Genomic DNA, 24629 nt, shown 5'->3' with positions numbered 1-24629 from the left:
AATTAGAAACCCTCGCCATACATTTAAATGACCTAGTTCAACCACATTTGAAAATGCATGACTTCCATTTTAGGTGATTTAAAAGTGAAGGAACTAGTTTATTCTTCATACTTCCATTCACTACTGAGTTACTGAATCATGTTTTGGGGAAACTCAACCCACAAGAATTGTACTTTCATAATACATTTATTCATTAGTGTCCTTTGTCATTACCAATATCTCTCTTTTCTTGAAAAATAATTCAAAGTAGGGCTATAAATACCAGGACCAAAAGCAACCTCTACAAAGACTTTCAAGGGCTTACCATTAGTATTCTACACAGAGTATGTGAAAGAACTTGCCCCCTTTCTAACAGCCATGTACCGCAAGTCTCTAGAGGAATGGAAGGTTCCAAATGATTGGAAAAGAGCACAGGTAGTTCCAGTTTCCAAGAAGGGTCGTTGAGCAGATGTGCAAACCTATACGCCTATATCTCTGACATCGGTCTGTTGTAGAATTTTAGGACACGTTTTTTGCTTGTGTATCATGTCATTTCTGGAAACCCAGAATCTACTCTGTAGGAATCAACATGGACTCTGGAAACCATGATCGTGTGAGACCCAACTCGCTTTAGGCTCCCAGGTAGATGCCATATTCCTTGACTTCTGGAAGGTGTTCGATACAGTTCCACACTATCGCCTGATAAACAAAGTAAGAGCCCACGGAATATCAGACCAGCTGTGTGGCTGGATTGAAGAGTTTTTAGCAAACAGAACACAACATGTTGTTCTCAATGGAGAGATGTCTACAGATGTTAAAGTAACCTCTGGCGTGCCACAAGTGAGTGTTATGGGACCATTGCTTTTCACAATATATATAAATGACCTAGTAGATAGTGTTGGGAAGTTCCATCCAGCTTTTCACGGATGGTGCTATAGTATACAGAGAAGTTGCAGCACTAGAAAATTGCAGCGAAATGCAGGAAGATCTGCAGCGGATAGACACTAGGTGCAGGGAGTGGCAACTGACCCTTAAGACAGACAAATGTAATGTATTGCGAATACATAGAAAGAAGTATCCTTTATTGTATGATTATATGATAGCGGAACAAACACTGGTAGCAGTTACTTCTGTAAAATATCTGGGAGTATGCGTACGGAACAATTTGAAGTGGAATGATCATATAAAATTAATTGTTGGTAAGGCAGGTTCCAGGCTGAGATTCATTGGGAGAGTCCTTAGAAAATGTAGTCCATCAACAAAGGAGGTGGCTTTAAAAACACTCGTTTGACCTGTACGTGGTTATTGCCCAACAGTGTGGGATCTGTACCAGGTCGAGTTGACAGAGGAGATACAGAAGATCCAAAGAAGAGGTTTCTGGATGAGGTGTCGTATATATTGCTTCCTCCTACTTATACTTCCCGAGGAGATCACGAATGTAAAATTAGAGAGAGAATCGAGTGCGCATGGAGGCTTTCCAGCAGTTGTTCTTCCCGTGAACCATACACGAGTGGAACAGGAAAGGGAGGTAATGACAGTGGCACATAAAATACCCTCTGTCACACACCATTGGGTGGCTTGCAGAGTATAAATGTAGATGTAGATTAGCATACAAGTATTCAACAATCTGTCATTTGTTATGTCATTAAGGAAAAGGCCATGAGGGAGGAGGTACTGGACCACTAGTCACTCAACAGTTGAATCAAAATTTTTATTTCACTGGACACTTATTTCTGACCATAAGTCATTAATGCACATTTGTGACTTTCCCTTACCATATACTTAGCACGCTTGCTACTCTTAACTTGCAATAACTACATCATCTTATTCACACTAGCCTTGACACATCTCTAAACATAATCAAACGAACAAAGGTACAAATAGCTTATGGGTTTCATGTTGTAGGATTGCCTGATCCAATGATGTATACTATACCAAATGAAATAAGCACTATTTTATGGACCAAAGCACCCATATTTATATACATACATTTTGTTGATTCTCGCACACACTTGTTTATCATATCACCTGCGATCACAGACTGCTCACAACCAGCTTGAAAAACAAAGGTGTTATACATGACTTGCTTGATAGCCACAAGAACAGATAGTTAAGAACCCCACTCATGATGAGAATATCATGGATCTGATGGCACAAACAGAGCTGACCTCTTTGAGGATATTCATATCAAAACTGGTACCAGTGAGCATGGCATGGTTGTAGCCATAGTGATTACCAATGTATAGAGGGCAACTAAAACAAGCAAGAAGATATATGTGTTCAGTAAACTAGATAAAATTCAGCAGTGTCATATCTCAATGAGGAACTTGTAATTTTCAGCACAGGGCAGGAGCACTTAGAGGAAGTATGGCTCAAGTTTAAAAGAATAGTTGACCATGCACTTATATATATGAGCTGCTGAGAACCAAAGTGGTCCAAGTCAAAAAATTTTAGTTTTTGAGCTATACTATTCAGTTTATTCACAATCCAAAGGAAATTTCTTGTGGAGAAGTGATATGATGATAACTGCATTACATTAGTATATTAATATGATACATATACATTAGTGTTTCACATAACTTTAGTGAATTTTGTGATCTATAGTTAATAGAATATTACTGTTATTGCCTAGATAAATTTTGTAGAAAAATATTGTAATCAACCATGAGCGAGAAGTGTTTGAGCTGCCGTATAAAAGTTAGTTCTGGGGCTCTGTGCAGCTGTTGTGGCAAATATTTACATTGGGGTGAATGTAGTGGCATGGAAATCGGGGGAGTAAATGGGTCTCTTCCATGGTATTGCAAACTATGTTAAAGGCATAGGAAAATAGTGGGACAGGAAGGGAACATTAGAGCCCTTCAGGCTGAACTGGATAGTGCTAGGGAGATACTGATGAGATTAACAGGGGAGGAGGGTGAAGACAGCTGGGAAGTCATAGCAAGGAATAGGGGTCCCGGCTAGAGAACAGCATCAGCCTGTTTCATTATTGGCACAAACAACAACTAAGGATGAGGCTCAAATAGATGTAAGTGTAGTCAGCACTCAACAGACTTTCACTAGGAAACCAACTGCTGCAAAAAAAAAGTAGAAAGTAGGAGGAAAGTTCTGTTGATTGGTAGTAGCCATGGAAGAGGTGTGGGCCAGTTCTTTCTGGAAAAATTAGGTGACAGGTACTAGGTCACAAGTATTTTCAAGCCCAGTGCATGTCTTAGCCAAATGATAGAGGATGTAGGATCATTGTGCAAGGGTTTTACAAAGCAGGATCATGTTGTGGTAGTGGGTGGAGCAGGAAACAGTACTGATAGGAATCGGGGCTACAATATTGAGTGTGACCTGGTAAAAATAGCATCTGCAATGAATCATAGAAATATTGGCTTGGTTCCTGCTTTCAAGTGGTTTTGACCAGCCCCAATTGAACAGCTCTGTTAGGAGGTTCAATATGGAGATAGATCAGCTGCTTTGGGCAGTTACTTTGTCAGGCATAGGTTTGGTTCTTGTTGATGGTATAGGTAAGTGGGACTTCACAAGACATGGCCTGCATCTCAATAGGAAAGGGAAGGGTAAACTGGCTGGGATGACAGCAGAATCTTTAGTACAGTGAAACATAATGTTAGGATGTCGCAAAATTCACATAAATGCACAGTTAATATATTGCATCAGAATATCAGGGTATTAAAATACAAAATAATGAGCCTATTGTTTGTTTAGAAGATTTAGGGGTGGGATAGATGTACTATGCCTGTCTGTCCATACACAGGTATGGAAATGGTAAATGCAAATGGAAATAAACTTTCGGCACATGTAAGTAGAAACACTATGGAGAAAGGAAGAGTTGCCATAATATGTTAAAATCAGTCGTAGTGTGAAAAATTTGGAAAATAAAATTTGGAACTCCCACTGGAATCACTTGAGAGCTGCAAAATCATTCTTCCTCTCCCACCACAGTGAAGTGCATTTTCAGAAATAGTGATGTAAGTAAAATGGCAAGACCACGTGGTCTTGTCTTACTGTGTTGGTTTGTGAGTTTATTTATACTCTAAAATAAAAAAGGCATTATAACAGTGATAGTAAGTATTAACATTGTTTTCATTCTTTAAATTTGTAATATCCAGATGTTATTAAAGCAGGAATTTTCTTTGTAAGGGAAGATTGTGCTCTACGTTGAAGTCTACATGAATCAAGCAGTGCTGTCTCACATGAAATACATGTCATAAAACTCATCCCTCTCAACAAAACTGTGTGATCTGCCACTGAGGCATAACGGAAAGACACAATGACACTCTTCCCTTACATCCCTCCAATGCACCACCATCTGGACCTGGACATGTTGACTCTTTGGCAGAGGAAGACAATGTGAATGGTGAAATTGATTAAATAGACATGCCCATTTATAAAGACTCTTGGAATAGCAGCATAGCAAGAACTACATTTTACAAAATTTCGACATTTAGAAACAACAATTTATTTATAACCCATAGCTGAGTGAACTGCCAAACTATTAGACAGACTCAGTAGGTAGCAGTTTAGTAATTGAGAGCAATAATGTCATTATTTTAACTCAATTTGTGAGAGAAAACTGCAAAATGTGAGCAATAAGTGAAGATCAAATTTACTGTATCACATTAAATTTATGTTTTACAAATAAATTGCAATTATGGAGATTAAATGAGAATGTCTTCCTTCTCAGGTATTCAACATCACCAAAAAATTTGTATGAAGAGTGGTAAAATACCAATTTACCTTTCACTATCAGTAAATTTCTGAGAGTAAAAGTGGTACTACAACTTTTAGGGACTATAAAAAGGAATTTAAGGTGCACATAACTAAAATGTCTGTAGCAAACCTAATTATAATACTTCATTTGTACATTTCATCAAATGAATCATGAATTATCATAAAGAATGAACTTACCTTAGGCAAAATACAAAACCTTTCATTTCTCAGAAATGGGAAAAATTGAATTTACCACTTAGTCTCTGAGTAACTCATATGTACCCAGTACAACAGTTCATAATGGGAGGGACCCTCCATGTTATACAGTTATTGTAAAGAAACTTCTCACAAAACAGAGAATAGTGCATAATATGTGTACAAACAAAACATAGCACTATAGATAGAGGGACAATGAATGAATGAATGAATCACTCTCTGTATTCATCCATTAACAATATACATTGTATGGATGTAGTCAATTTCAATATAATTTCTTATATTTAATTTGTTTAAAAAACTTGGATAATAAATACAAATATTTTATATCAGTATATATAAATAATATTACTTTTCGACGATGTAAATAAAACAGAAAGAAACTTCCACATGGGAAAATATATTAAAAACAAAGATTCCAAGACTTACCAAGCGGGAAAGCGCCGGCAGACAGGCACATGAACAAAACACACAAACACACACACAGAATTACGAGCTTTCGCAACTGGCAGTTGCTTCGTCAGGAAAGAGGGAAGGAGAGGGAAAAATGAAAGGATGTGGGTTTTAAGGGAGAGGGTAAGGAGTCATTCCAATCCCGGGAGCGGAAAGACTTCCCTTAGGGGAAAAAAAGGACAGGTGTACACTCGCACACACACACACATATCCATCCGCACATACACAGACGTGCGGATGGATATGTGTGTGTGTGTGCGAGTGTACACCTGTCCTTTTTTTCCCCTAAGGGAAGTCTTTCCGCTCCCGGGATTGGAATGACTCCTTACCCTCTCCCTTAAAACCCACATCCTTTCATTTTTCCCTCTCCTTCCCTCTTTCCTGACGAAGCAACTGCCAGTTGCGAAAGCTCGTAATTCTGTGTGTGTGTTTGTGTGTTTTGTTCATGTGCCTGTCTGCCGGCGCTTTCCCGCTTGGTAAGTCTTGGAATCTTTGTTTTTAATATAATATTACTTTTCCATATTCAGATTATTTTCAATGTTATAAAAACTATGTGTTAGTAAAAATTGTTTAAGATCTACCTTGAATTTATGAAATTCTTTAATTTTCTTTATTGTAGAAGGTAATGCACTAAAAAGTATTTTGGGCTGGTAGTTTACACTTTTTTTGGTAGAGTGCTCCTTTGTGGGTGTCTCTGTGAAAATCATCCCTGTTCCTTGTTTCACGGTTATGAACCTGATTATTTAATGTTGAAAATTCCTGGTCAGTTTTCTGAAAGCATACACATTCATAGATGTATATGCTAGGAAAAGTCATTATTTTAAATTCTTTAAATATTTCCCTGCATGACACTCTGCAGGGAACCCCTTTCATTATTGTAATAGCCCTTTTTTTTAAGTTTAAAAGCTTGTTTTGCCATACTTGTATTTTTCCAGAATATCACACCATATCTAAGCAAACTGTTCATGTAAGCATAATAGGCACACAGCAATGATTCAGTGTTGCAACGTGTTTAGAAGAGAGACTGATGGAAGTGTACTGGCAGACTCTTGAAGACAGATGTAACCTAAGAACTGGCTTTAAATATTGGCTCTAGGAATATACTACAATCCCCAATGTGTCACTCACACTGGGATCATGAGGATAAGATTACTGCACACACAGCGGCATTCAAACAATCATTCTTCCCGCTCTCCATACACGAATTAAATGGGCAGAAACCTCAATAACTGGCACAATGGGGCGTACCCTCTGCCGTGCACCTCACAGTGGTTTGCAGAGTCTAGATGTAGATGTACATATCAACTTTCCTAACACACACGTTTCCCTACTAGCTATTCATGTGAAATCCGTGTCTGGTGAAACATGCTCTATCAAGTGAGCTGACATCTATTAATTTCACAATACTGAAATCTTACATGTGTTTTTTAGTTTTTCATTTATTCTATGAACTTCGTTGCTCACAGATAAGCATTCCAGCAGGTCATGTCTATGGCTTAAGTTTATGAGTATGATATTTGTGTTAGTTATTTTTAGTTTTTCATTTATTCTATGAATTTCATTGCTCACAGATAAGCATTCCAGTAGGTCATGTCTATGGCTTAAGTTTATGAGCATGATATTTGTGTTAGAAGTAATAGAAGTCTCAAGAGCTGTTTAAACATGACTATGACCCTATTTTTGTAAATGTCATATGCTCCAGCACAAACCATTATGCTTTCCTGTTCTGTGTAGTCATTTTTCAAGATACTTCTTCCCACTTCTTTGAAATCAGCCTGTGGCTTAATCATACCTGCTGTGGATTGCCAATGAATTGCTAACGTTTCTAAGTCCTCTCCTGTGGTTGTCTCCATATGGGGGAAAGTGGTGCAGAATGATGTGCTAGAAAGTTAATTGTTTCTCACAGGTCAGGAAGTTTACATTACAATAAGTTTTCTAGAGTAGTATGTGGCAATCCACAACTCAGGCTCAACCACACGCATGTGACATTACACCGTCTGGGAGGGCACCAAATACCACCACAGAGTGTTCCAATGTTTCTCCTGAACTACGCTACTTCCCCCCCCCCCTTCCCCCTAGTGCCACCTACATCCACTGTTGAAGAAATTTGCATCACAATTAATGCCTCCGAGTGCCCACGCGACGAGCTTTCCTTGCAGCTCCACGAGGGATCCATCTTCGTCCTCCACATAGGGGGCTACTTCACATGGGTCCACACCCACGTCACACATCACCATCCCGTGCACAGTCCCTATCCCAAATGGGGTGGATATGGCTGCCATAGCTGCAACATTCAGCACCGATGGGATGCTCAAGATTCGCATCCTCTGGTACTGCAATGCCGACATCTCCTGTGCCAGTCCAGTTCACGAGTTCACACGTGCAGGTCGACTAGTCCCCCCCCCCCCCCCCCTCTGGATGGCGGACTATACAAGGGCTAGGCCACTGTACACAGACAGTATGGACTCTTAGCACACACTGCTGTCAACCAGCGAGCATCCGCCAATGCCACTACAGAGGAAGACACTCACGTCTTTCCCCCAGTGCTCCACCGTCCCGGGTGGGGGGTGGGGGGGGGGGGGGGGGTCCTCTGTGGCGACCGTCAACCGCTAGTAACTTCACCGGCAAAGTGCAGAGTAAATGGTCTTTGGAGACTCAGACTCGAGATTCTTTGTGGTCCTGTCTGCAACTTGACAAAGTGATACACGTGTCGTGAAATTCTGCATTGTTTTTCTTGTGTTTCTGTAATTATACGATCCTTAATAAAAGTGTCTTATTGTAATAAGTTGGAGTTTTTGGTGCGTGGTCTGTCACTAAAGCCAGAAACAAAAAAAACCACAGCCTCATTCACACAGCTCTTTGGGATCAAGTCATGTCTCTCTGGAATGTTCAGAACAAATATCTTGGCATAATAGAGAACCAAAATTTTCTTCTTGAATGTTTGTCTGACATCATAACCCTTACTGCAGGCTACATTGTTAAAATCACTTATTAAGATCACATTATCATTTTTTTACTCTTTCAGCATCACAGCCTGCTATGACTTCTTGAATTTTATCATAGGCTTTTATGATACCACAAACCTCAACACTGCTAATACTGTTTATCATAATTTCCACCATACATCTCCCATGATTTTCTGCAAAAATATGCAATTTTATTCATAACAGAATGCTTATTGCTTCAGGAACTTCCATTTTTAACTGCTGAAAGTTCGGTCTTTGGAACATAAAATATTATTTTTCACAGAAAATTTCCCTTTTTGAAATGTTAGCCATAGTCACTTTAAAACACAATTTAAGGTTTGCTTCTGAGCCAGTTACTGCAATACTATTATTAGGAGAAAGAACATTAAATTTGTATCATTTACTGGAGATGACATTTTTGTGCCCAATGCTTTGTCTTTATTGAATACTAACTTCCATTCTGATTGTTTGTTATCTCTATCTTGTGGCAATTCACAGATATTTTGCTTCAGTCTCAGCTGCATAATTTTGTACTTCAGGCTATAATTATCTCTTATTAGGCCATTGGTTACACATTGTAAGCTTGAAATACGTTCACTATACTTTGTGGATTCACTTTTGTGCTTCACACATGCTAAATTTTTTAATGGAAGGGCTTTACCTTGTGCTTTAGAGATTTCATTCATAGCCCTGTGCTGCTGAGATGGGTACATGTGCAGTCTATTTGTATCTATAGTATAAGATCTAGACATTACCTTCAACTGCAAAATTGGTTGGTTAAATTCTTTCATTCAGTGTCAAAATTTACCTGGAGTCAGAACAGATAATACAAATCACCAACATACTAAAAACTGGTCCAATATGTTCCACTAAACCTTCATTCCTTGCTCTCTAACAACCACAAAAATTATGTTTCTATTTCAAATTCAGAACACTGTGAGTGAAGAATGATCAATGAAATGAACAGAGACAACTACCCATGTTATAGTAGTGGCACATGAACAAGCAGTTCAGCTTCATAGCTAAGCTATTACAGATGCATAATTCTCCAGAAGAATACAAGTTTGAAAGCAGAGCCACAATGAACTTATCCCCTGTTCAAGGCCTTCAGAGAGAGTGACAGTCTTCATACATTCCATTGTTCATAAATGGAACGAGGAGTTATGTTCCAGATGACAGCTGAATTTTTATTTCCAATCGAAGGAAACAAGAAAAGAATTGTCTATATCTTACTGTAATAGAAAATTATCCATCTGAGCCTAGAAGATTTAATTCAACAATGTTATGGGACAATGTAAGCCTAATCTACTTTGTCATGGAATGATTCATTACATAACATACAGAAAGATTATAATAAAATTTAAAAATATATAAGTTACTGTAAAAATTAAATACACACAAAAATATTTCAAGTATTATGTATAAAAAAATAACAATACACTACAGTACAATCTGTCCCAATATACTAAGAGGAATTCCAGAAGAGAATGAAGGGACATCATTCAACCTGGATTTCTAAACTCTGTGCTTGTGTTTGCATAAAAGATGATTATCAGCATTGACCTTCTGGCAAAATCACATTTTTACACCATTCTGTATAATGATTTAAGAAACGTTATCCAAGAGCAATCACTTTTTCTGTTTTGTGTTCACTGAATTAATTTGACAGTTCCTTTTTAAATAGTTCATAGCATCAACCAAAAATAACATGAAGGAGTATATGTACAAGGATGACAAACTGCAGATTGTTCTGAATGTCCTTTCTACATACCTCTCTAAAAAAACCTCAAAACACTGGTGGCAAGGATACTGGCCTGCAGTTGTCTGCATTTCCTCTTTTTACAGAACAGTTTTATGTTAACAAGGAACAGTTCAGCACACATATATGGTACACTGATCTTCAAAAATGTACTTGATATTTCATAATCCCAATGTGATTATTTATCTTTCACTGACTCAGTTTCCTCCATACATCTCTTCTCTTGAAGTAATGACATAAATGTGTTTCAACATCAGGTGTTAAGTATTCTGAATACTTGTTTGTATGAACAATGTTTTAATTTACCTTACTGACTAATGACAGGAAATGGTTATTAAATATTTTGAATGGTTCTCATTACACATAAAACTGAGGCCCTTTGTGGCCACTCTTTTTAAATCCAGATAGTGATAAAACCAACTGTAGTCCTGTTTTTGCTTGTTTACTAAATCTCTATGCTAAATTAATGAAATTAAATTAAAAACTCTAATGAGATTTGTGTGATTAACAGGTTGCTGAATTTACAGCCTACATTGAGAGTTTAGCATCTCATCTCCAAACTGAGCATGTGTTAGTTACAATGGGTGATGACTTCAATTACCAAGATGCAGCCCAGTGGTTTGTTAATCTGGATAAATTGAAAAAGTAAGCTTTGCGTTTTTATGAGTAACGTGTTGTTTTGAATTATGTCTAAATCTGTGACAGGCACATATATAAATGTACACTGTGAATTACTACACTATTGACCACCAAGAAGGGCTAGAGATATCACAGCTAAACTGATTTGGGAGATAACATATTGTGTGAAGATCACATAACTGAAAATACGGCTCAATGTGAAGTGAGGAAGATGATAAAATCAGTATTGAGAGTTGCTGGTTATAACCAGTGTGACATGTCTCTGCATTGAATCAAAGAGGCTTTGGATGTACTGCTTGGATATAGCAGTCCATTCTGCTTCCACATATTGCCAAAGTTAATCTGGTATAGCAGCAGGTTGTGCATCCCAGGCAGTCATTCTGCAATCATTGACCAGATGATTTCAATAGATGAGAGATTGGGGGAACAGGGAGGCCAAGGCAGCAATGCAGTCCAATAGGCAGCAATGAGAACATTGCATGTCACATGTGATAACACAATATCCTGTCACAATGAGGCAGTCGGCAAGCTCTGTAGGTATGGGAGGACAACAGCCTCTGCACTTCAGAGGTGTAACACTGGTTGGCCAGTGTACCAGCAATATGTACTAGAGGGGTGTGAGATTGGAGTACAATACCACACCAAAACATAATACCAGTATGGCGAAGCAAGTTCAATTATCTCTCACCACGGTGTCTCCAGACTCTAATCCTACCATCATGGTGGTGGAAGCAGAATCAGCATTCATCAGTAAAAATGTGGTATTGACTGTGGTAAACACAGCAATAGATGTCTTGCGGACAGTCCACTCTGCTGCAAGTGATGTAAAATGATACATGTGGACACTGCATATTGCACAACAAACCGAATGTGTTGTGATATGGTTTGTGGTGTGGCAGAGTTATCTGTCACTGCCAAGTGCACAATACCCCTGTCATCACTGGTGCAATGAAGAGGTTGAAATAAGTGCCACCAATCCATCATTCCCTCCTGCATCCAGGGATTACAGATCCGCATCGCAGTTACTTGGTTCCATCTGACACTATGACCAGTTTCTCTGAAGAATAATCCACTATTCATATAGGCAACTATTTTTCCTTGGTCAAACTCTGAAATGTGTTCGAAAGATACTTGCTGTCTTCTACAAGGCATGCTGAAGCTGCTCACACAAAACAGCTTCACAAAAGAACAATTCCAGTAGGTCCACACTGCCGTTTGTTCCCCCTTTACATGGTGCTTCCAGTTGGCACTACCACTGCCCATGATGTGCACCCGCACTGAAATGCTGGTCACATGCGCCTCTCATTGCCACAAATGCATGCTGCAAATTTCACCTGATTTAGATGCTTCCTTCATGGTGTTACATTTTGGGTGGCCACCAATGTATGTAAAGTGTGGCCCAGTTTCTGGCTTAAGGTACTAAGAAATTAAAAGTCAAAGAATATGAGGTTTGACAAGGAATTCATTCCAAATAGAGTCCACTTGGCATGATACATTGCATATCATTAATTCTTTAATTTCTTTGTGACCCTGATAAAGCAAAATTTATTTTACCAGGTTCTATGGAAACATATAAGCTGAAACTTACTTTTCCAGGGAATGAGGCACTACAAATTCACAGAAAGCTGCTTAGAAAGTTTTAAACAAGAGAAGACATTTAAAAAAATAAAAAATAAATAAAAAAAAGGATTGTCAGTCACAACCTCCTGATCGCTCCAGCTGAAATAAATCTGCTGTTTCAGTTTTGAGAAAAGTAAATAGCCTGGAATTAACAAATCTGGTAAAAAATTTGAGTAGTGCGGTATTGAGACTTGCCCTTCAGGGAGCAACTGGTGATTCATTGCTGACCAGAGCAGGAAAAACCATGACAGACTAGCAAGTCACATTTTTGCACTTCCTTATAGAGCTCGTCATTTACTATGCTACAAGGAGACACACATTCTTTATATATGGCACCACTCCATTGAGAAATACAAGCAACATCATCTTCACTCTAGACATTATAAAATGAAGGTTTTGTAGTCACAGAAATATTTCGCTAACTCCTTTACAACTCTGACACTTCCCTTTAGAATTGTAGACAAAATACAAAGTCTCATTGCAAAGAATAATCATGTTTAAAAAGTTCAGATTTTAGTCAGTTATGGATAACAAGTCTCAACACGACATAACATATTTGTACATTTGATTCTGTGCAGACTATGTGGAACAAACACTACACTTAGCTTGAATTACTCAAATCTTCATGCAAAATCTGCACAGCTACTTTTTATGGAAATGTTTAGCATTTATTCACCTATTTCATCTTCTTTAATCATTTCAGTGAAAGTGGTAGTGTTTTTATTGGTCTGAATTGTTATTACTGTGTTTGTCATCCTTCAGTATCTGTCAGCTTCAGAAAAACTATTGTACCATTCACAACCAGTGCCCAACCCTTTGGAGTCAGTTCAGTGCTACAACTGCCCCTTCTTTTTGTCCATCTCCTGAAGTTGAGACACACTCACATAACATCAGGTTGTATAATATGAGCAAACATTTCAACAGCAGTGACTATATTTATGCCTCTCAATTCAAGTATTGTAAATGTTCCACACAACATAGTTTAACAGCTATGCAATACATGCGGTTCATGAAAAGATTAGACAACACTGACTAAAGTGAATGCTAGGAGTAGTTTTCATTTTACTGTACATTACAAGTTGTTCTCACTCAATTCATGGATGCACTGCAAGAAGATGACTGCTTGCTGTTATTGGCCAAATTTTATTTACACAGTCTCTACAAATATAATATACTGAACAATGGAAATGTGTTCTTGAAATAATTAAAGTAGATTCCCACAAGATATTCAGTGTCATAGTTTGAATGTTTGAAAGTTAAGATTTTTCATCATATTTATTACATGGTCCTGTCAGTAAGATAAGGTAATAACAATTTTTGTTGAACTTTGTTATATATATGCTTGTTGTCCACTGTTTAAATGAATTCCACTCATTTGACAACTCTTCTGCTACAGGTAAATCAAGTGTTTTATAAGTTGCATTGTTCATAGAGAAGTCACAGTTTACTAATATTCTACCAATAAATCAGAGCTTGTCATAATAATACTTACAACTCAGCCAAAATGATTATCACACTTTATATCCCTCATAATTTTCATGGTCAGATATTTGTATGACATGAATGACTCTAGTTGTGACATGACACTCCTTTAATGAGTTTTAGAGCCATACTTACGCATTCTATAAATTTTGACAGCAATATCTGGATTGGAAAATTGTTTTCTTTAATTTTAATGTAGGTACTTAAATAATTAGTGTAATACCTCCAATTTTTTCTGTTTTTCAACCAATTTGTTCACAGGAAGTAATTGAAAATTGATGATTGCCATGTATAGTAGCTCTTATGAAATCAACTGCTGTAGCATACAGTTATTTTATAACTGTAATATCTTCTTCCACTTTGTTTCTCATTAAAGCAGCTGTGTGTACTGTCTACATTTGATGTACACATATGCTGTATTTGAGTTTTTATGCAAGTTTGAAAGTGTCAATAAAACAAGAGTACAATACTTGCATTACAATTAATAACTCAAGCAAGAGATTTTTGTGTAAATATTCAACAGATTTCACATCTTTATAGTGATACAGCTGGCATATCAGACACAAAATGCACTAATGTAGCATCCAATCAAAGGTTTGTACTAAGGTACCACTGTTGCAAAGAATAACAGGTATTTAAGAATCTGCTATGTTACAACTTCATTTAATTTGTAAGACTGTTTTATACACTCCTGGAAATTGAAATAAGAACACCGTGAATTCATTGTCCCAGGAAGGGGAAACTTTATTGACACATTCCTGGGGTCAGATACATCACATGATCACACTGACAGAACCACAGGCACATAGACACAGGCAACAGAGCATGCACAATGTCGGCACTAGTACAGTGTATATCCACCTTTCGCAGCAATGCAGGCTGCTATTCTCCCATGGAGACGATCGTAGAGATGCTGGATGTAGTCCTGTGGAACGGCTTGCCATGCCATTTCCACCTGGCGCCTCAGTTGGACCAGCGTGCGTGCTGGACGTGCAGACCGCGTGAGACGACGCTTCATCCAGTCCCAAACATGCTCAATGGGGGACAGATCCGGAGATCTTGCTCGCCAGGGTAGTTGACTTACACCTTCTACAGCACGTTGGGTGGCACGGGATACATGCGGATGTGCATTGTCCTGTTGGAACAACAAGTTCCCTTGCCGGTCTAGGAATGGTTGAACGATGGGTTCGATGACGGTTTGGATGTACCATGCACTATTCAGTGTCCCTTCAACGATCACCAGAGGTGTACGGCCAGTGTAGGAGATCGCTCCCCACACCATGATGCCGGGTGTTGGCCCTGTGTACCTCGGTCGTATGCAGTCCTGATTGTGGCGCTCACCTGCACGGCGCCAAACATGCATACGACCATCTTTGGCACCAAGGCAGAAGCGACTCTCATCGCTGAAGATGACACGTCTCCATTCGTCCCTCCATTCACGCCTGTCGCGACACCACTGGAGGCGGGCTGCATGATGTTGGGGCGTGAGCGGAAGACGGCCTAACGGTGTGCGGGACCATAGCCCAGCTTCATGGAGACGGTTGCAAATGGTCCTCGCCGATACCCCAGGAGCAACAGTGTCCCTAATTTGCTGGGAAGTGGCGGTGCGGTCCCCTAAGGCACTGCGTAGGATCCTACGGTCTTGGTGTGCATCCGTGCGTCGCTGCGGTCCGGTCCCAGGTCGACGGGCACGTGCACCTTCCGCTGACCACTGGCGACAACATCGATGTACTGTGGAGACCTCACGCCCCACGTGTTGAGCAATTCGGCGGTACGTCCACCCGGCCTACCGCATGCCCACTATATGACCTCGCTCAAAGTCCGTCAACTGCACATACGGTTCACGTCCAAGCTGTCGCGGCATGCTACCAGTGTTGAAGACTGCGATGGAGCTCCGTATGCCACGGCAAACTGGCTGACACTGACGGTGGCGGTGCACAAATGCTGCGCAGCTAGCGCCATTCGATGGCCAACACCGCGGTTCCTGGTGTGTCCGCTGTGCCGTGCGTGTGATCATTGCTTGTACAGCCCTCTCGCAGTGTCCGGAGCAAGTATGGTGGGTCTGACACACCAGTGTCAATGTGTTCTTTTTTCCATTTACAAGAGTGTAGATTCAGCTTTCTTGTGACAATTTGTGCTTCATCTTGTTAATGTAAATTTAGCTTCAGTTTTAAAAATATTATTGTCTATTTTTAGAATTTTTTTTTAGAAAATTGAGATGAGTACTTTTTGCAGGTATGTTAATGCCAAACAAGAAGAGGGAGGACGATTGAATGTGTTATATTCAACTCCTACTTGTTATCTGAAAGCCTTAAATGAAGCCAACATAACATGGACAGTTAAAGATGATGACTTCTTTCCTTATGCAAGTGATGAACACTCCTATTGGACTGGCTATTTTGTTTCTCGAACTACAAGTAAATACTTTGAAAGACAGGCAAACAATTTCCTTCAGGTACTGTTTGTTCTTAGGCTTCACATCATATAGCTGTAGAAAATTGAAAAACAATGAGGAATGGTTATAATAACAAGGTACAGCTTGAAAGATACGTTAAACTTAAATGTATATAGATAATGTGGTGTAGAGATCAAGCACGTAGCACAATATGAACTATGAGCAGATAAGGATATAAGGTATAATGTGTGAACACTTACTTAATGGCAGCATAATTGAAAGCAAACACAAAACGTAAAACAATGACAAGCGTCATCTGCCTAGAAGAGAAATAAAAAGAAAATACTGCAAAGCAAGTGTGACTTTTGACTGCATATGAGAGACGCAATGACATTTTCTAAAAGAATGAGGCAGTACACTCACATGATGTCATGGAACATACAATGTACAACATGGAAAAAGAAGACAGTGATCATTAAATGGATCTCCATCCCAGCATTGATTATAATACAACAATACAGAATACAGTAAATGATGATGATCTTCACATCACTGTAATCAAGCTAATTAAAAAAAATTTTCTGAGTGCTTTTTACATCAACACATTCGCGATCAGAGATTTGAAGATAATTGTCAGCAACTGAAACTGGTCATAATTTATCATAATAAGCAATAAAAAACTTGACTATCCTAGGACACTGGATCAACAAAGCTCCAAAGTGATTGCAAAAAGTGTGCAGATCAGTCCTTGTTTCAAAAGGTTCATCAAACAGATACATACAACTGTAAGCCTTTACTGCTAACATCAGTCTGTTGTAAAACTTGAAAAATGTTCTTTGTTCATGTATTATGATCTTTCTGGAGACTGAAAATCTCCTCTATAGGAATCAACATACATTTTGCCAACAACAGTCTTGTGAAACCCAGTTCACTCTGATCATCCACGAATTCAGAAGGCTATGTATACTATTGTCCTGGTCGATTCCCTGTTGTCTGATTTGGAAGGCATTTGACACTGTTTCACATTTTTCACCTACTGATAAAAAAGTGAGTGCACAACATAAAGAAGTAACTTTATGATGGGACTGAAAAGTTCCTAACAAACAGAACATAGCGTCTCATTCTTAATCTACAGAAATTTTCTAACATAAAAGCATCTTTGTACATACAGTACAGCAAGAAAGTGTCATAGGATCATTAATGTTCAAATATACATAAATGATCTAGATGATAATGTTAGATGCTTCATGAGGCTGTTCCCCCGAGATGTTGCAGTATGTGAAGAAGTCACAATGATAGAACGTTGTAGCAAAACATAGGAAAATCTGCTGAGGATTGATTCTTGGTGCATGGATTGGTGCTTGACCTTCAACACGATCAAGTGTAATGTATTGCCCATGAACAGGTAGAAAGATGAGTTTCATTAAATCATTGCTAAACAATCATTGGAAATAGTGACATCCATTCTATATACAAGTATGTTTACAAAAGTTGTGTAAGTAGAATAACTATATAAAACTAATTGTAAGAAAGACCAGACTGAAATTTATTGGAAAAATGTACATGACATGTAGATCACCCACAAAGAAGAGAGCTTACAAAAGCCTTGTTCGTGTGTTACCTGGGCATTGTGCATCAGTCTGACACACTCATGAGAAAATGATTTAGAGGAAATAATGTAGATACAATGAAAAGCAATGCATTTTCTTGTGGGCTCATTCAGTAAGCAAGAAAGCCCCACAGACATGCTCTTGGAACCTCAGAAGCACACACTACATGACAGATGTTGAGTGCATCATTGTGTGGTTTACTGTTGAAATTCCAAGAATGTATTTGTAGAAGGGTGGAACTGTTGTTACTCCTGCACAACATTTGTGACTGGGACAGGACAGGGGGAAAGGACAGTGCTAAACACATCACAAGATTGCTTGTGGAGTGTATATGTGGTTGCTAGTGGAGTGTATATGTGGATGCAAAGTGAAGCATCTTGGTATAACTCTGAACTGTTGTTACGCTCCATTATCTCACAATTTATTAATGTCTATATTTGATTGGTGTCTGCTCTGTCAAACTCCAATGAGAATCAATAATTTACAAGTACGGGGTTAAATGGTTAAGAACACTGCATTGCAGCATGTGATAAGTTGAGAATGTGGGGTCCAATGGAAAGCATATCTGGACGGCTGAGGCAGTTAAGACAAATGGTCTAGAGAAGTGGGGCATCCAGGTTTGAATGCCGGTCTGGCACAAATTTTCCATTTTGCCACTGCATTACCACAATGTCCTCTGAAGCTGGAAGTCATGAGTTTCCCACCCATACTTTCCATTTCATTCCCCATCCCCTATTTCAAAGAATTTATTAAAATGGGGTAATTAGTTGCTGTCTTGCCAAGTCATATATGGATAGAGCAGGCTTTAAGAAATGTAAACGTCCTGTTTGCTATTTCAAAGATACTTATAAAAAAACATTGACTACTGCCATAACATATAAAATGTGAAAACCAAAGGGTAGGGCTATAGATTTAGAAATGCTAAATGAAATGCCGTTGGCTTCTATATGAAACCTTCAACAACTACCATAGGAGGATCTTATCAAAAGACGTCTCATGAATACCACAGAAATTCTGGTTATGTGTGAAGGCAACCAGTGACACTACAATTTGTGTCCAGATGCTCACAGATGGTACATGAACTTAAATTGAGGGTGGTGAAGCACAATCAGAAATGATGAACTCCATTTTCAAGAGTTTTTTTACATGGGAAAACCTAGGAGCATTCCCCCACATTAATTATCACACCACTGCAAAGATGAGTGAAATATAATTAATGTCAGTGGCATTGTGAAACAGCAAAAACTAATAACGTGAAGAAAAGTCAAGGGCTTGTTGGAGCCTCTGTCGGACTATACACAGGATTTTTGGATGAGTTAGCCCCTCATTTGACCATAATATATGATATACCTGATCGAGGTCCAAATTCAGCCATAGCAGACACAGATCATGTGACAGCTGAACATGCTTACAAGTGCTACACAACTAACAGTTTTAATGTTAATCCCTCATGGATTCGTATTGTGTAATTCCAAACATTAAAAAATTATATGCATGTGCTATAAATACACATTAATAATCATACATTGAATGAAACATCATGTATAAAACTCCTCATGTTCCAATTGTGAAATAAGTTGAAATGGAATCAACATATATTTAAAACTAATCAACAAGTTCAGTTCAGCATTCCTTGTGCTTAGAAGCATTTATCATTGTTCTTCTAATAATTTCTGGGTATGCAGCCGGATCCCGTTGACATTCTGCCATGATATTTTGGCTGCATACCCGGAAATTATTAGAAGAACAAATACGCCGGGAAAATTTCAGAAGTCACATTTATCATTGTGCTGACCCAAAGAGAATAGTGTTGGCTTGCTTTCCACGTTTTCACTCTTATTTGTTTTTGGAGATTTCTTCTAGGCCACTAAACCAAATAAAATCAATGTTTCTTTAGAAAAAGAGATCATTAAAAATATTATGTAAAGTAATAAAATCTTCTCTGGCTTCCAGCTGCATCAGGTGGTCAAAATCTGATGAGCTTTTGACTAAGCTCTCCTCAGCCATTATCAAGTGATAAATGACTGCCGTGCTGCTGTAGCCTCACCATTCTATAGCTGCCCTGCTCGCTACAACATCACTGGTCCTCTCTTCTTCGCCAACTGTGATAATGTTGATGTCCCACATCCATCACGCACACTTCAACCTCATGATGGTCCAGTCCCAGGATGTGCAGAGCTGCAAACTGCCATCTTTGTTGATGGTGTTTCCAGATATTTTTATATCTACCAATTATTTTATGACACTATTCCAAAATACCTTCGTCCTCATAAAGAAACATGTTTAGTCAAATAGAATTCGGTTTCAATTTTCTAAAGTGTGTTCTGCCATTGCTGATTTTTCAGGATAGCATGGGCATAAACACCTCTGCTGCTCCATCCGGTATTGCCCCTTAATGAGTACCATTTCGCCAATGTGGCAGTAGCCACACTGGCATGGTATTTTCTACATTCCAGGTTTTCTAAGTCATAGATCATCCTTCACAGGCCTCATGAGCTGTTGCCAAGAATTAACTGAAGTTTAGCATAGTAGTCAGGTATACTTGGAATAACAGATGCATTGTCCTTGTCAGTTGGCAGCACCACAGTGAAGGGGTCATTGCAGAGGGTGCGAAGTCTGTTATGTTCACCCTGGTCATGTCAGATGGTGGTGGTTTGGATTTTGAAATAATCCAGCAAGTTTCATGGGAAATATTGTCTGGAATACAACTTTGGGATTATTTAAGCATGCATTGGTATCATCATATTTCGTATGTGGTGGCCAGTATTTCAACCATTTGGATGGCGTGACAACAGAAGTCCGTTAGCTCCATCCATAGCCAACCTGTATTTGGAGGAATTTGAAGATGTTGCTTCGACATGGCTCTAGATAAGCCAAGTTACTTTTATCATTATGTCAATGACACTTTTATCATCTGCCTCCATGGACGTGGAAAATGGAAGAATTCTTAGAACATGTGAATGGCATTTTGACCACATTAGGTTTATGATGTAAATAGAGACAGATGGTGCATTGCCCTTCCTTGACATCCTCTTTTGCCAAAAGACTATTGGAAATCTCCACCACAGTGTGTACAGGAAACCTACACACATGGACTAGTATATGCACACTTTTAGCCAACACAATCGGGCACAAAAACATGGCTTTCAGAACACCCTCATCCAACATCCTGAAGACATCTCAGATGCTGATAATCTGCCACTAGAACTGACCTATCTCTGAAGACTCTTCCTGGAAAATGGCTACAGTCATAGCCAGGTATCACAGGTTATTTCTGGTGAGACACGCAGGGAAAACACCACTGAAGGAGAGAACAAGAAACTTGGGTTTTTGCCTTTCTGTGGAACAGTGCCAGGGAAAATTAGCTGGCTCGGGAAGAGAGAGAACATCTCATTTGTGTTCAGCCCCAGCAAAAATACAACAGGTCATGAGGCCTATGAAGGACAATCTAGGACTTAGAACGCTTGGAGTGTGGAAGGTACCATGTCAGTGTGGCTGCTACCACATTGGCCAAACAGTGCACACTATGGAGTAATGCTGGACAGAACATGAGAGGTGCTTATGCCTATGCTATCCTGAAAAATCACCTACGGCAGAAAACAATTCAGAAAATTAACAATGAATTCTATTTGATGAAACATCTGCCATGAGATTGAAGGAATTTTGGGAAAGCATCATAAAAGAAGTGGCAGAAATAAAAATATCTGAAAACACGATCAACGAAGATGGCAGTTTGCAGCTCAGCACAGCCTGGGACCCGGCCATCGTGAGGCTGAAGAGGGTGTGACAGATGCAAGAAGTAAGCATTACCATAGTTTGTGAGGAAGAGAGCACCAGTGATGCCACACTTGACAATGGCTGAGGAGAGCTCAGTTGAAAGCTCGTGGGATTTCAACCATTTGACGTGGCGGAAAGCCCAAGAAGATTTTATTAATTCACATCACTGCAAGACCATGCAATCATACATTATGTAAACTACATAACTATACATCTTACACAAGCCTTTTTAAGAATCTTAGAATGTTTACACTCACCCCTTAATGTTTTTTGTTGCTAACAATAAAATCACGGTCAGCTGAACTGTGATCTACACAATCACAATACAAGACATAAAAACAAGATTTCTGATGCTGACCAAAGTAACTCTTTATGGGGCCTCCTCCTGCCTTCATATATGAGTCTCTTTCATCCTGGGACTAATGACTGGCTATTCTTGTTTAACCTAATAAAAACTACCCCTCACCCCTACCGAAGGAAGGGACTGCTAGTTTCTAAAGTTAAAATGGTTCAAATGGCTCTGAGCACTATGGGGCTTAACATCTGAGGTCATCAGTCCCTAGAACTTATAACTACTTAAACCTAATCTAAGAACATCACACATATATATACCCAAGACAGGATTTGAACCTGCGACCCTAGCGGTTGCACGGTTCCAGAATTTTTCATCTTCTATACATAAGTCTATCTATCTATCTATATCCGGACCCTGCTACAGCTACTGCCGAGTCTAGATGCTGCTGAATCCTCTCCATTTGGCTCGGTCCTTCCACCACTTTTCTTCTTCCACTTGCTACCAAGTCACACCTCTCCTTTCCACAGGTATTCTTAAGTTCTTCCATAATTTTGGGGAGGCTCTGCCCATGCATCCTCTTAACATTTCCATGCCATCTGTGATGTCCGGAATTAAAAAAAAAGGGGGGGGTGGTAATTTTTTGTTTTTATATGTTGAAAGGAAAGAAAGAAAAAAGGGTGAATAAAGGTGAAGGGAAGTGGTTCTATTTTTACTGGAATGTACTTATTGATGGACATCACAAAAATTTATTTTACCTATATTTTTTTTTTACTCATCGAAGAAGACAACACAACACATATAAAAGAAATCATCACACTAATATTATCCACAGAATGATCGTTTCACAAGACACTTTCTAGCTCGACTGACTCTTAAGACTGAATAAGACTCGACTGACTCTACTCTCTCTCTGGACCACAGCCTCTTCACGTCCCTCTGGACCAGAGATTTCAACTGTGATTAGTACGCCGATTATTTAATTAATCGTACAGCCGCTGGGCGCGCGCTTGGCGCGTCATTTAAATGGGGTTAAACGCACACCGCGAGAGGTGTGGGCTAGCGGTGTCTTACAGGTATCGCCACACGGCCCCCTCTACTGGTGCGTAAGTTTTTCAAACTTCGCGGCAGTACCAGATTTGAGTTGACGAACAAGGTTGTGCAGTGTTTGCACCAGCATTATACAACATTTTCAAACATATGACAAGTACATACATACACTCCTGGATATTGAAATAAGAACACCGTGAATTCATTGTCCCAGGAAGGGGAAACTTTATTGACACATTCGTGGGGTCACATACATCTCATGATCACACTGACAGAACCACAGGCACATAGACACAGGCAACAGAGCATGCACAATGTCGGCACTAGTATAGTGTATATCCACCTTTCGCAGCAATGCAGGCTGCTATTCTCCCATGGAGACGATCGTAGAGATGCTGGATGCAGTCCGGTGGAACGGCTTGCCATGCCATTTCCACCTGGCGCCTCAGTTGGACCAGCGTTCGTGCTGGACGTGCAGACCGCGTGAGACGACGCTTCATCCAGTCCCAAACATGCTCAATGGGGGACAGATCCGGAGATCTTGCTGGCCAGGGTAGTTAACTTACACCTTCTAGAGCACGTTGGGTGGCACGGGATACATGCGGACGTGCATTGTCCTGTTGGAAGAGCAAGTTCCCTTGCCGGTCTAGGAATGGTAGAACGATGGGTTCGATGACGGTTTGGATGTACCGTGCAATATTCAGTGTCCCCTCGACGATCACCAGAGGTGTACGGCCAATGTAGGAGATCGTTCCCCACACCATTATGCCGGGTGTTGGCCCCGTGTGCCTCGGATGTATGCAGTCCTGATTGTGGGGCTCACCTGCACGGCGACAAACACGCATACGACCATCATTGGCACCAAGGCAGAAGCGACTCTCGTCGCTGAAGATGACACGTCTCCATTCGTCCCTCCATTCACGCCTGTCGCGACACCACTGGAGGCGGGCTGCACGATGTTGGGGCATGAGCGGAAGACGGCCTAGCGGTGTGCGGGACCGTAGCCCAGCTTCATGGAGACGGTTGCGAATGGTCCTCGCCGATATCCTAATTTGCTGGGAAGTGGCGGTGCGGTCCCCTACGGCACTGCGTAGGATCCTACGGTCTTGGTGTGCATCCGTGCGTCGCTGCGGTCCGGTCCCATGTCGACGGGCACGTGCTCCTTCCGCCGACCACTGGCGACAACATCGATGTACTGTGGAGACCTCACGCCCCACGTGTTGAGCAATTCGGCGGTACGTCCACGCGGCTTCCCGCATGCCCACTATACGCCCTCACTCAAAGTCCATCAACTGCACATACGGTTCACGTCCACGCTGTCGCGGCATGCTACCAGTGTTAAAGACTGCGATGGAGCTCCGTATGCCACGGCAAACTGGCTGACACTGACGGCGGCGGTGCACAAATGCTGCGCAGCTAGCGCCATTCGACGGCCAACACCGCGGTTCCTGGTGTGTCCGCTGTGCCGTGCGTGTGATCATTGCTTGTACAGCCCTCTCGCAGTGTCCGGAGCAAGTATGGTGGGTCTGACACACCGGTGTCAATGTGTTCTTTTTTCCATTTCCAGGAGTGTATATAAAGAATTATAGCCTAAAGTACAAAGTTTAAGTAAATATACATAAATTGTTGCACATTACAAAATAGCCACTTTGAAATTGATCAATGGATGATTCATTTT

General features: G+C 40.1%; 1 protein-coding gene across 3 annotated transcripts in view; it reads left to right on the top strand.

The window, feature by feature from the left end:
- Positions 1 to 24629, top strand: part of LOC126284816 (lysosomal alpha-mannosidase-like) — a 264961-nt gene that overhangs the window by 147172 nt on the left and 93160 nt on the right. For all 3 annotated transcript variants that reach the window (XM_049984023.1, XM_049984040.1, XM_049984031.1), the window contains 2 exons: positions 10598 to 10731; positions 16063 to 16282. In XM_049984023.1, coding sequence (XP_049839980.1) covers positions 10598 to 10731; positions 16063 to 16282 — 354 coding nt within the window. The remainder of the gene's footprint in view (positions 1 to 10597; positions 10732 to 16062; positions 16283 to 24629) is intronic.

Source organism: Schistocerca gregaria, chromosome 1, assembly GCF_023897955.1.
Source record: "Schistocerca gregaria isolate iqSchGreg1 chromosome 1, iqSchGreg1.2, whole genome shotgun sequence".
Classification (NCBI taxonomy): Eukaryota; Metazoa; Arthropoda; class Insecta; order Orthoptera; family Acrididae; genus Schistocerca; species Schistocerca gregaria.
This window is presented reverse-complemented; position numbering and strand designations above follow the sequence as displayed.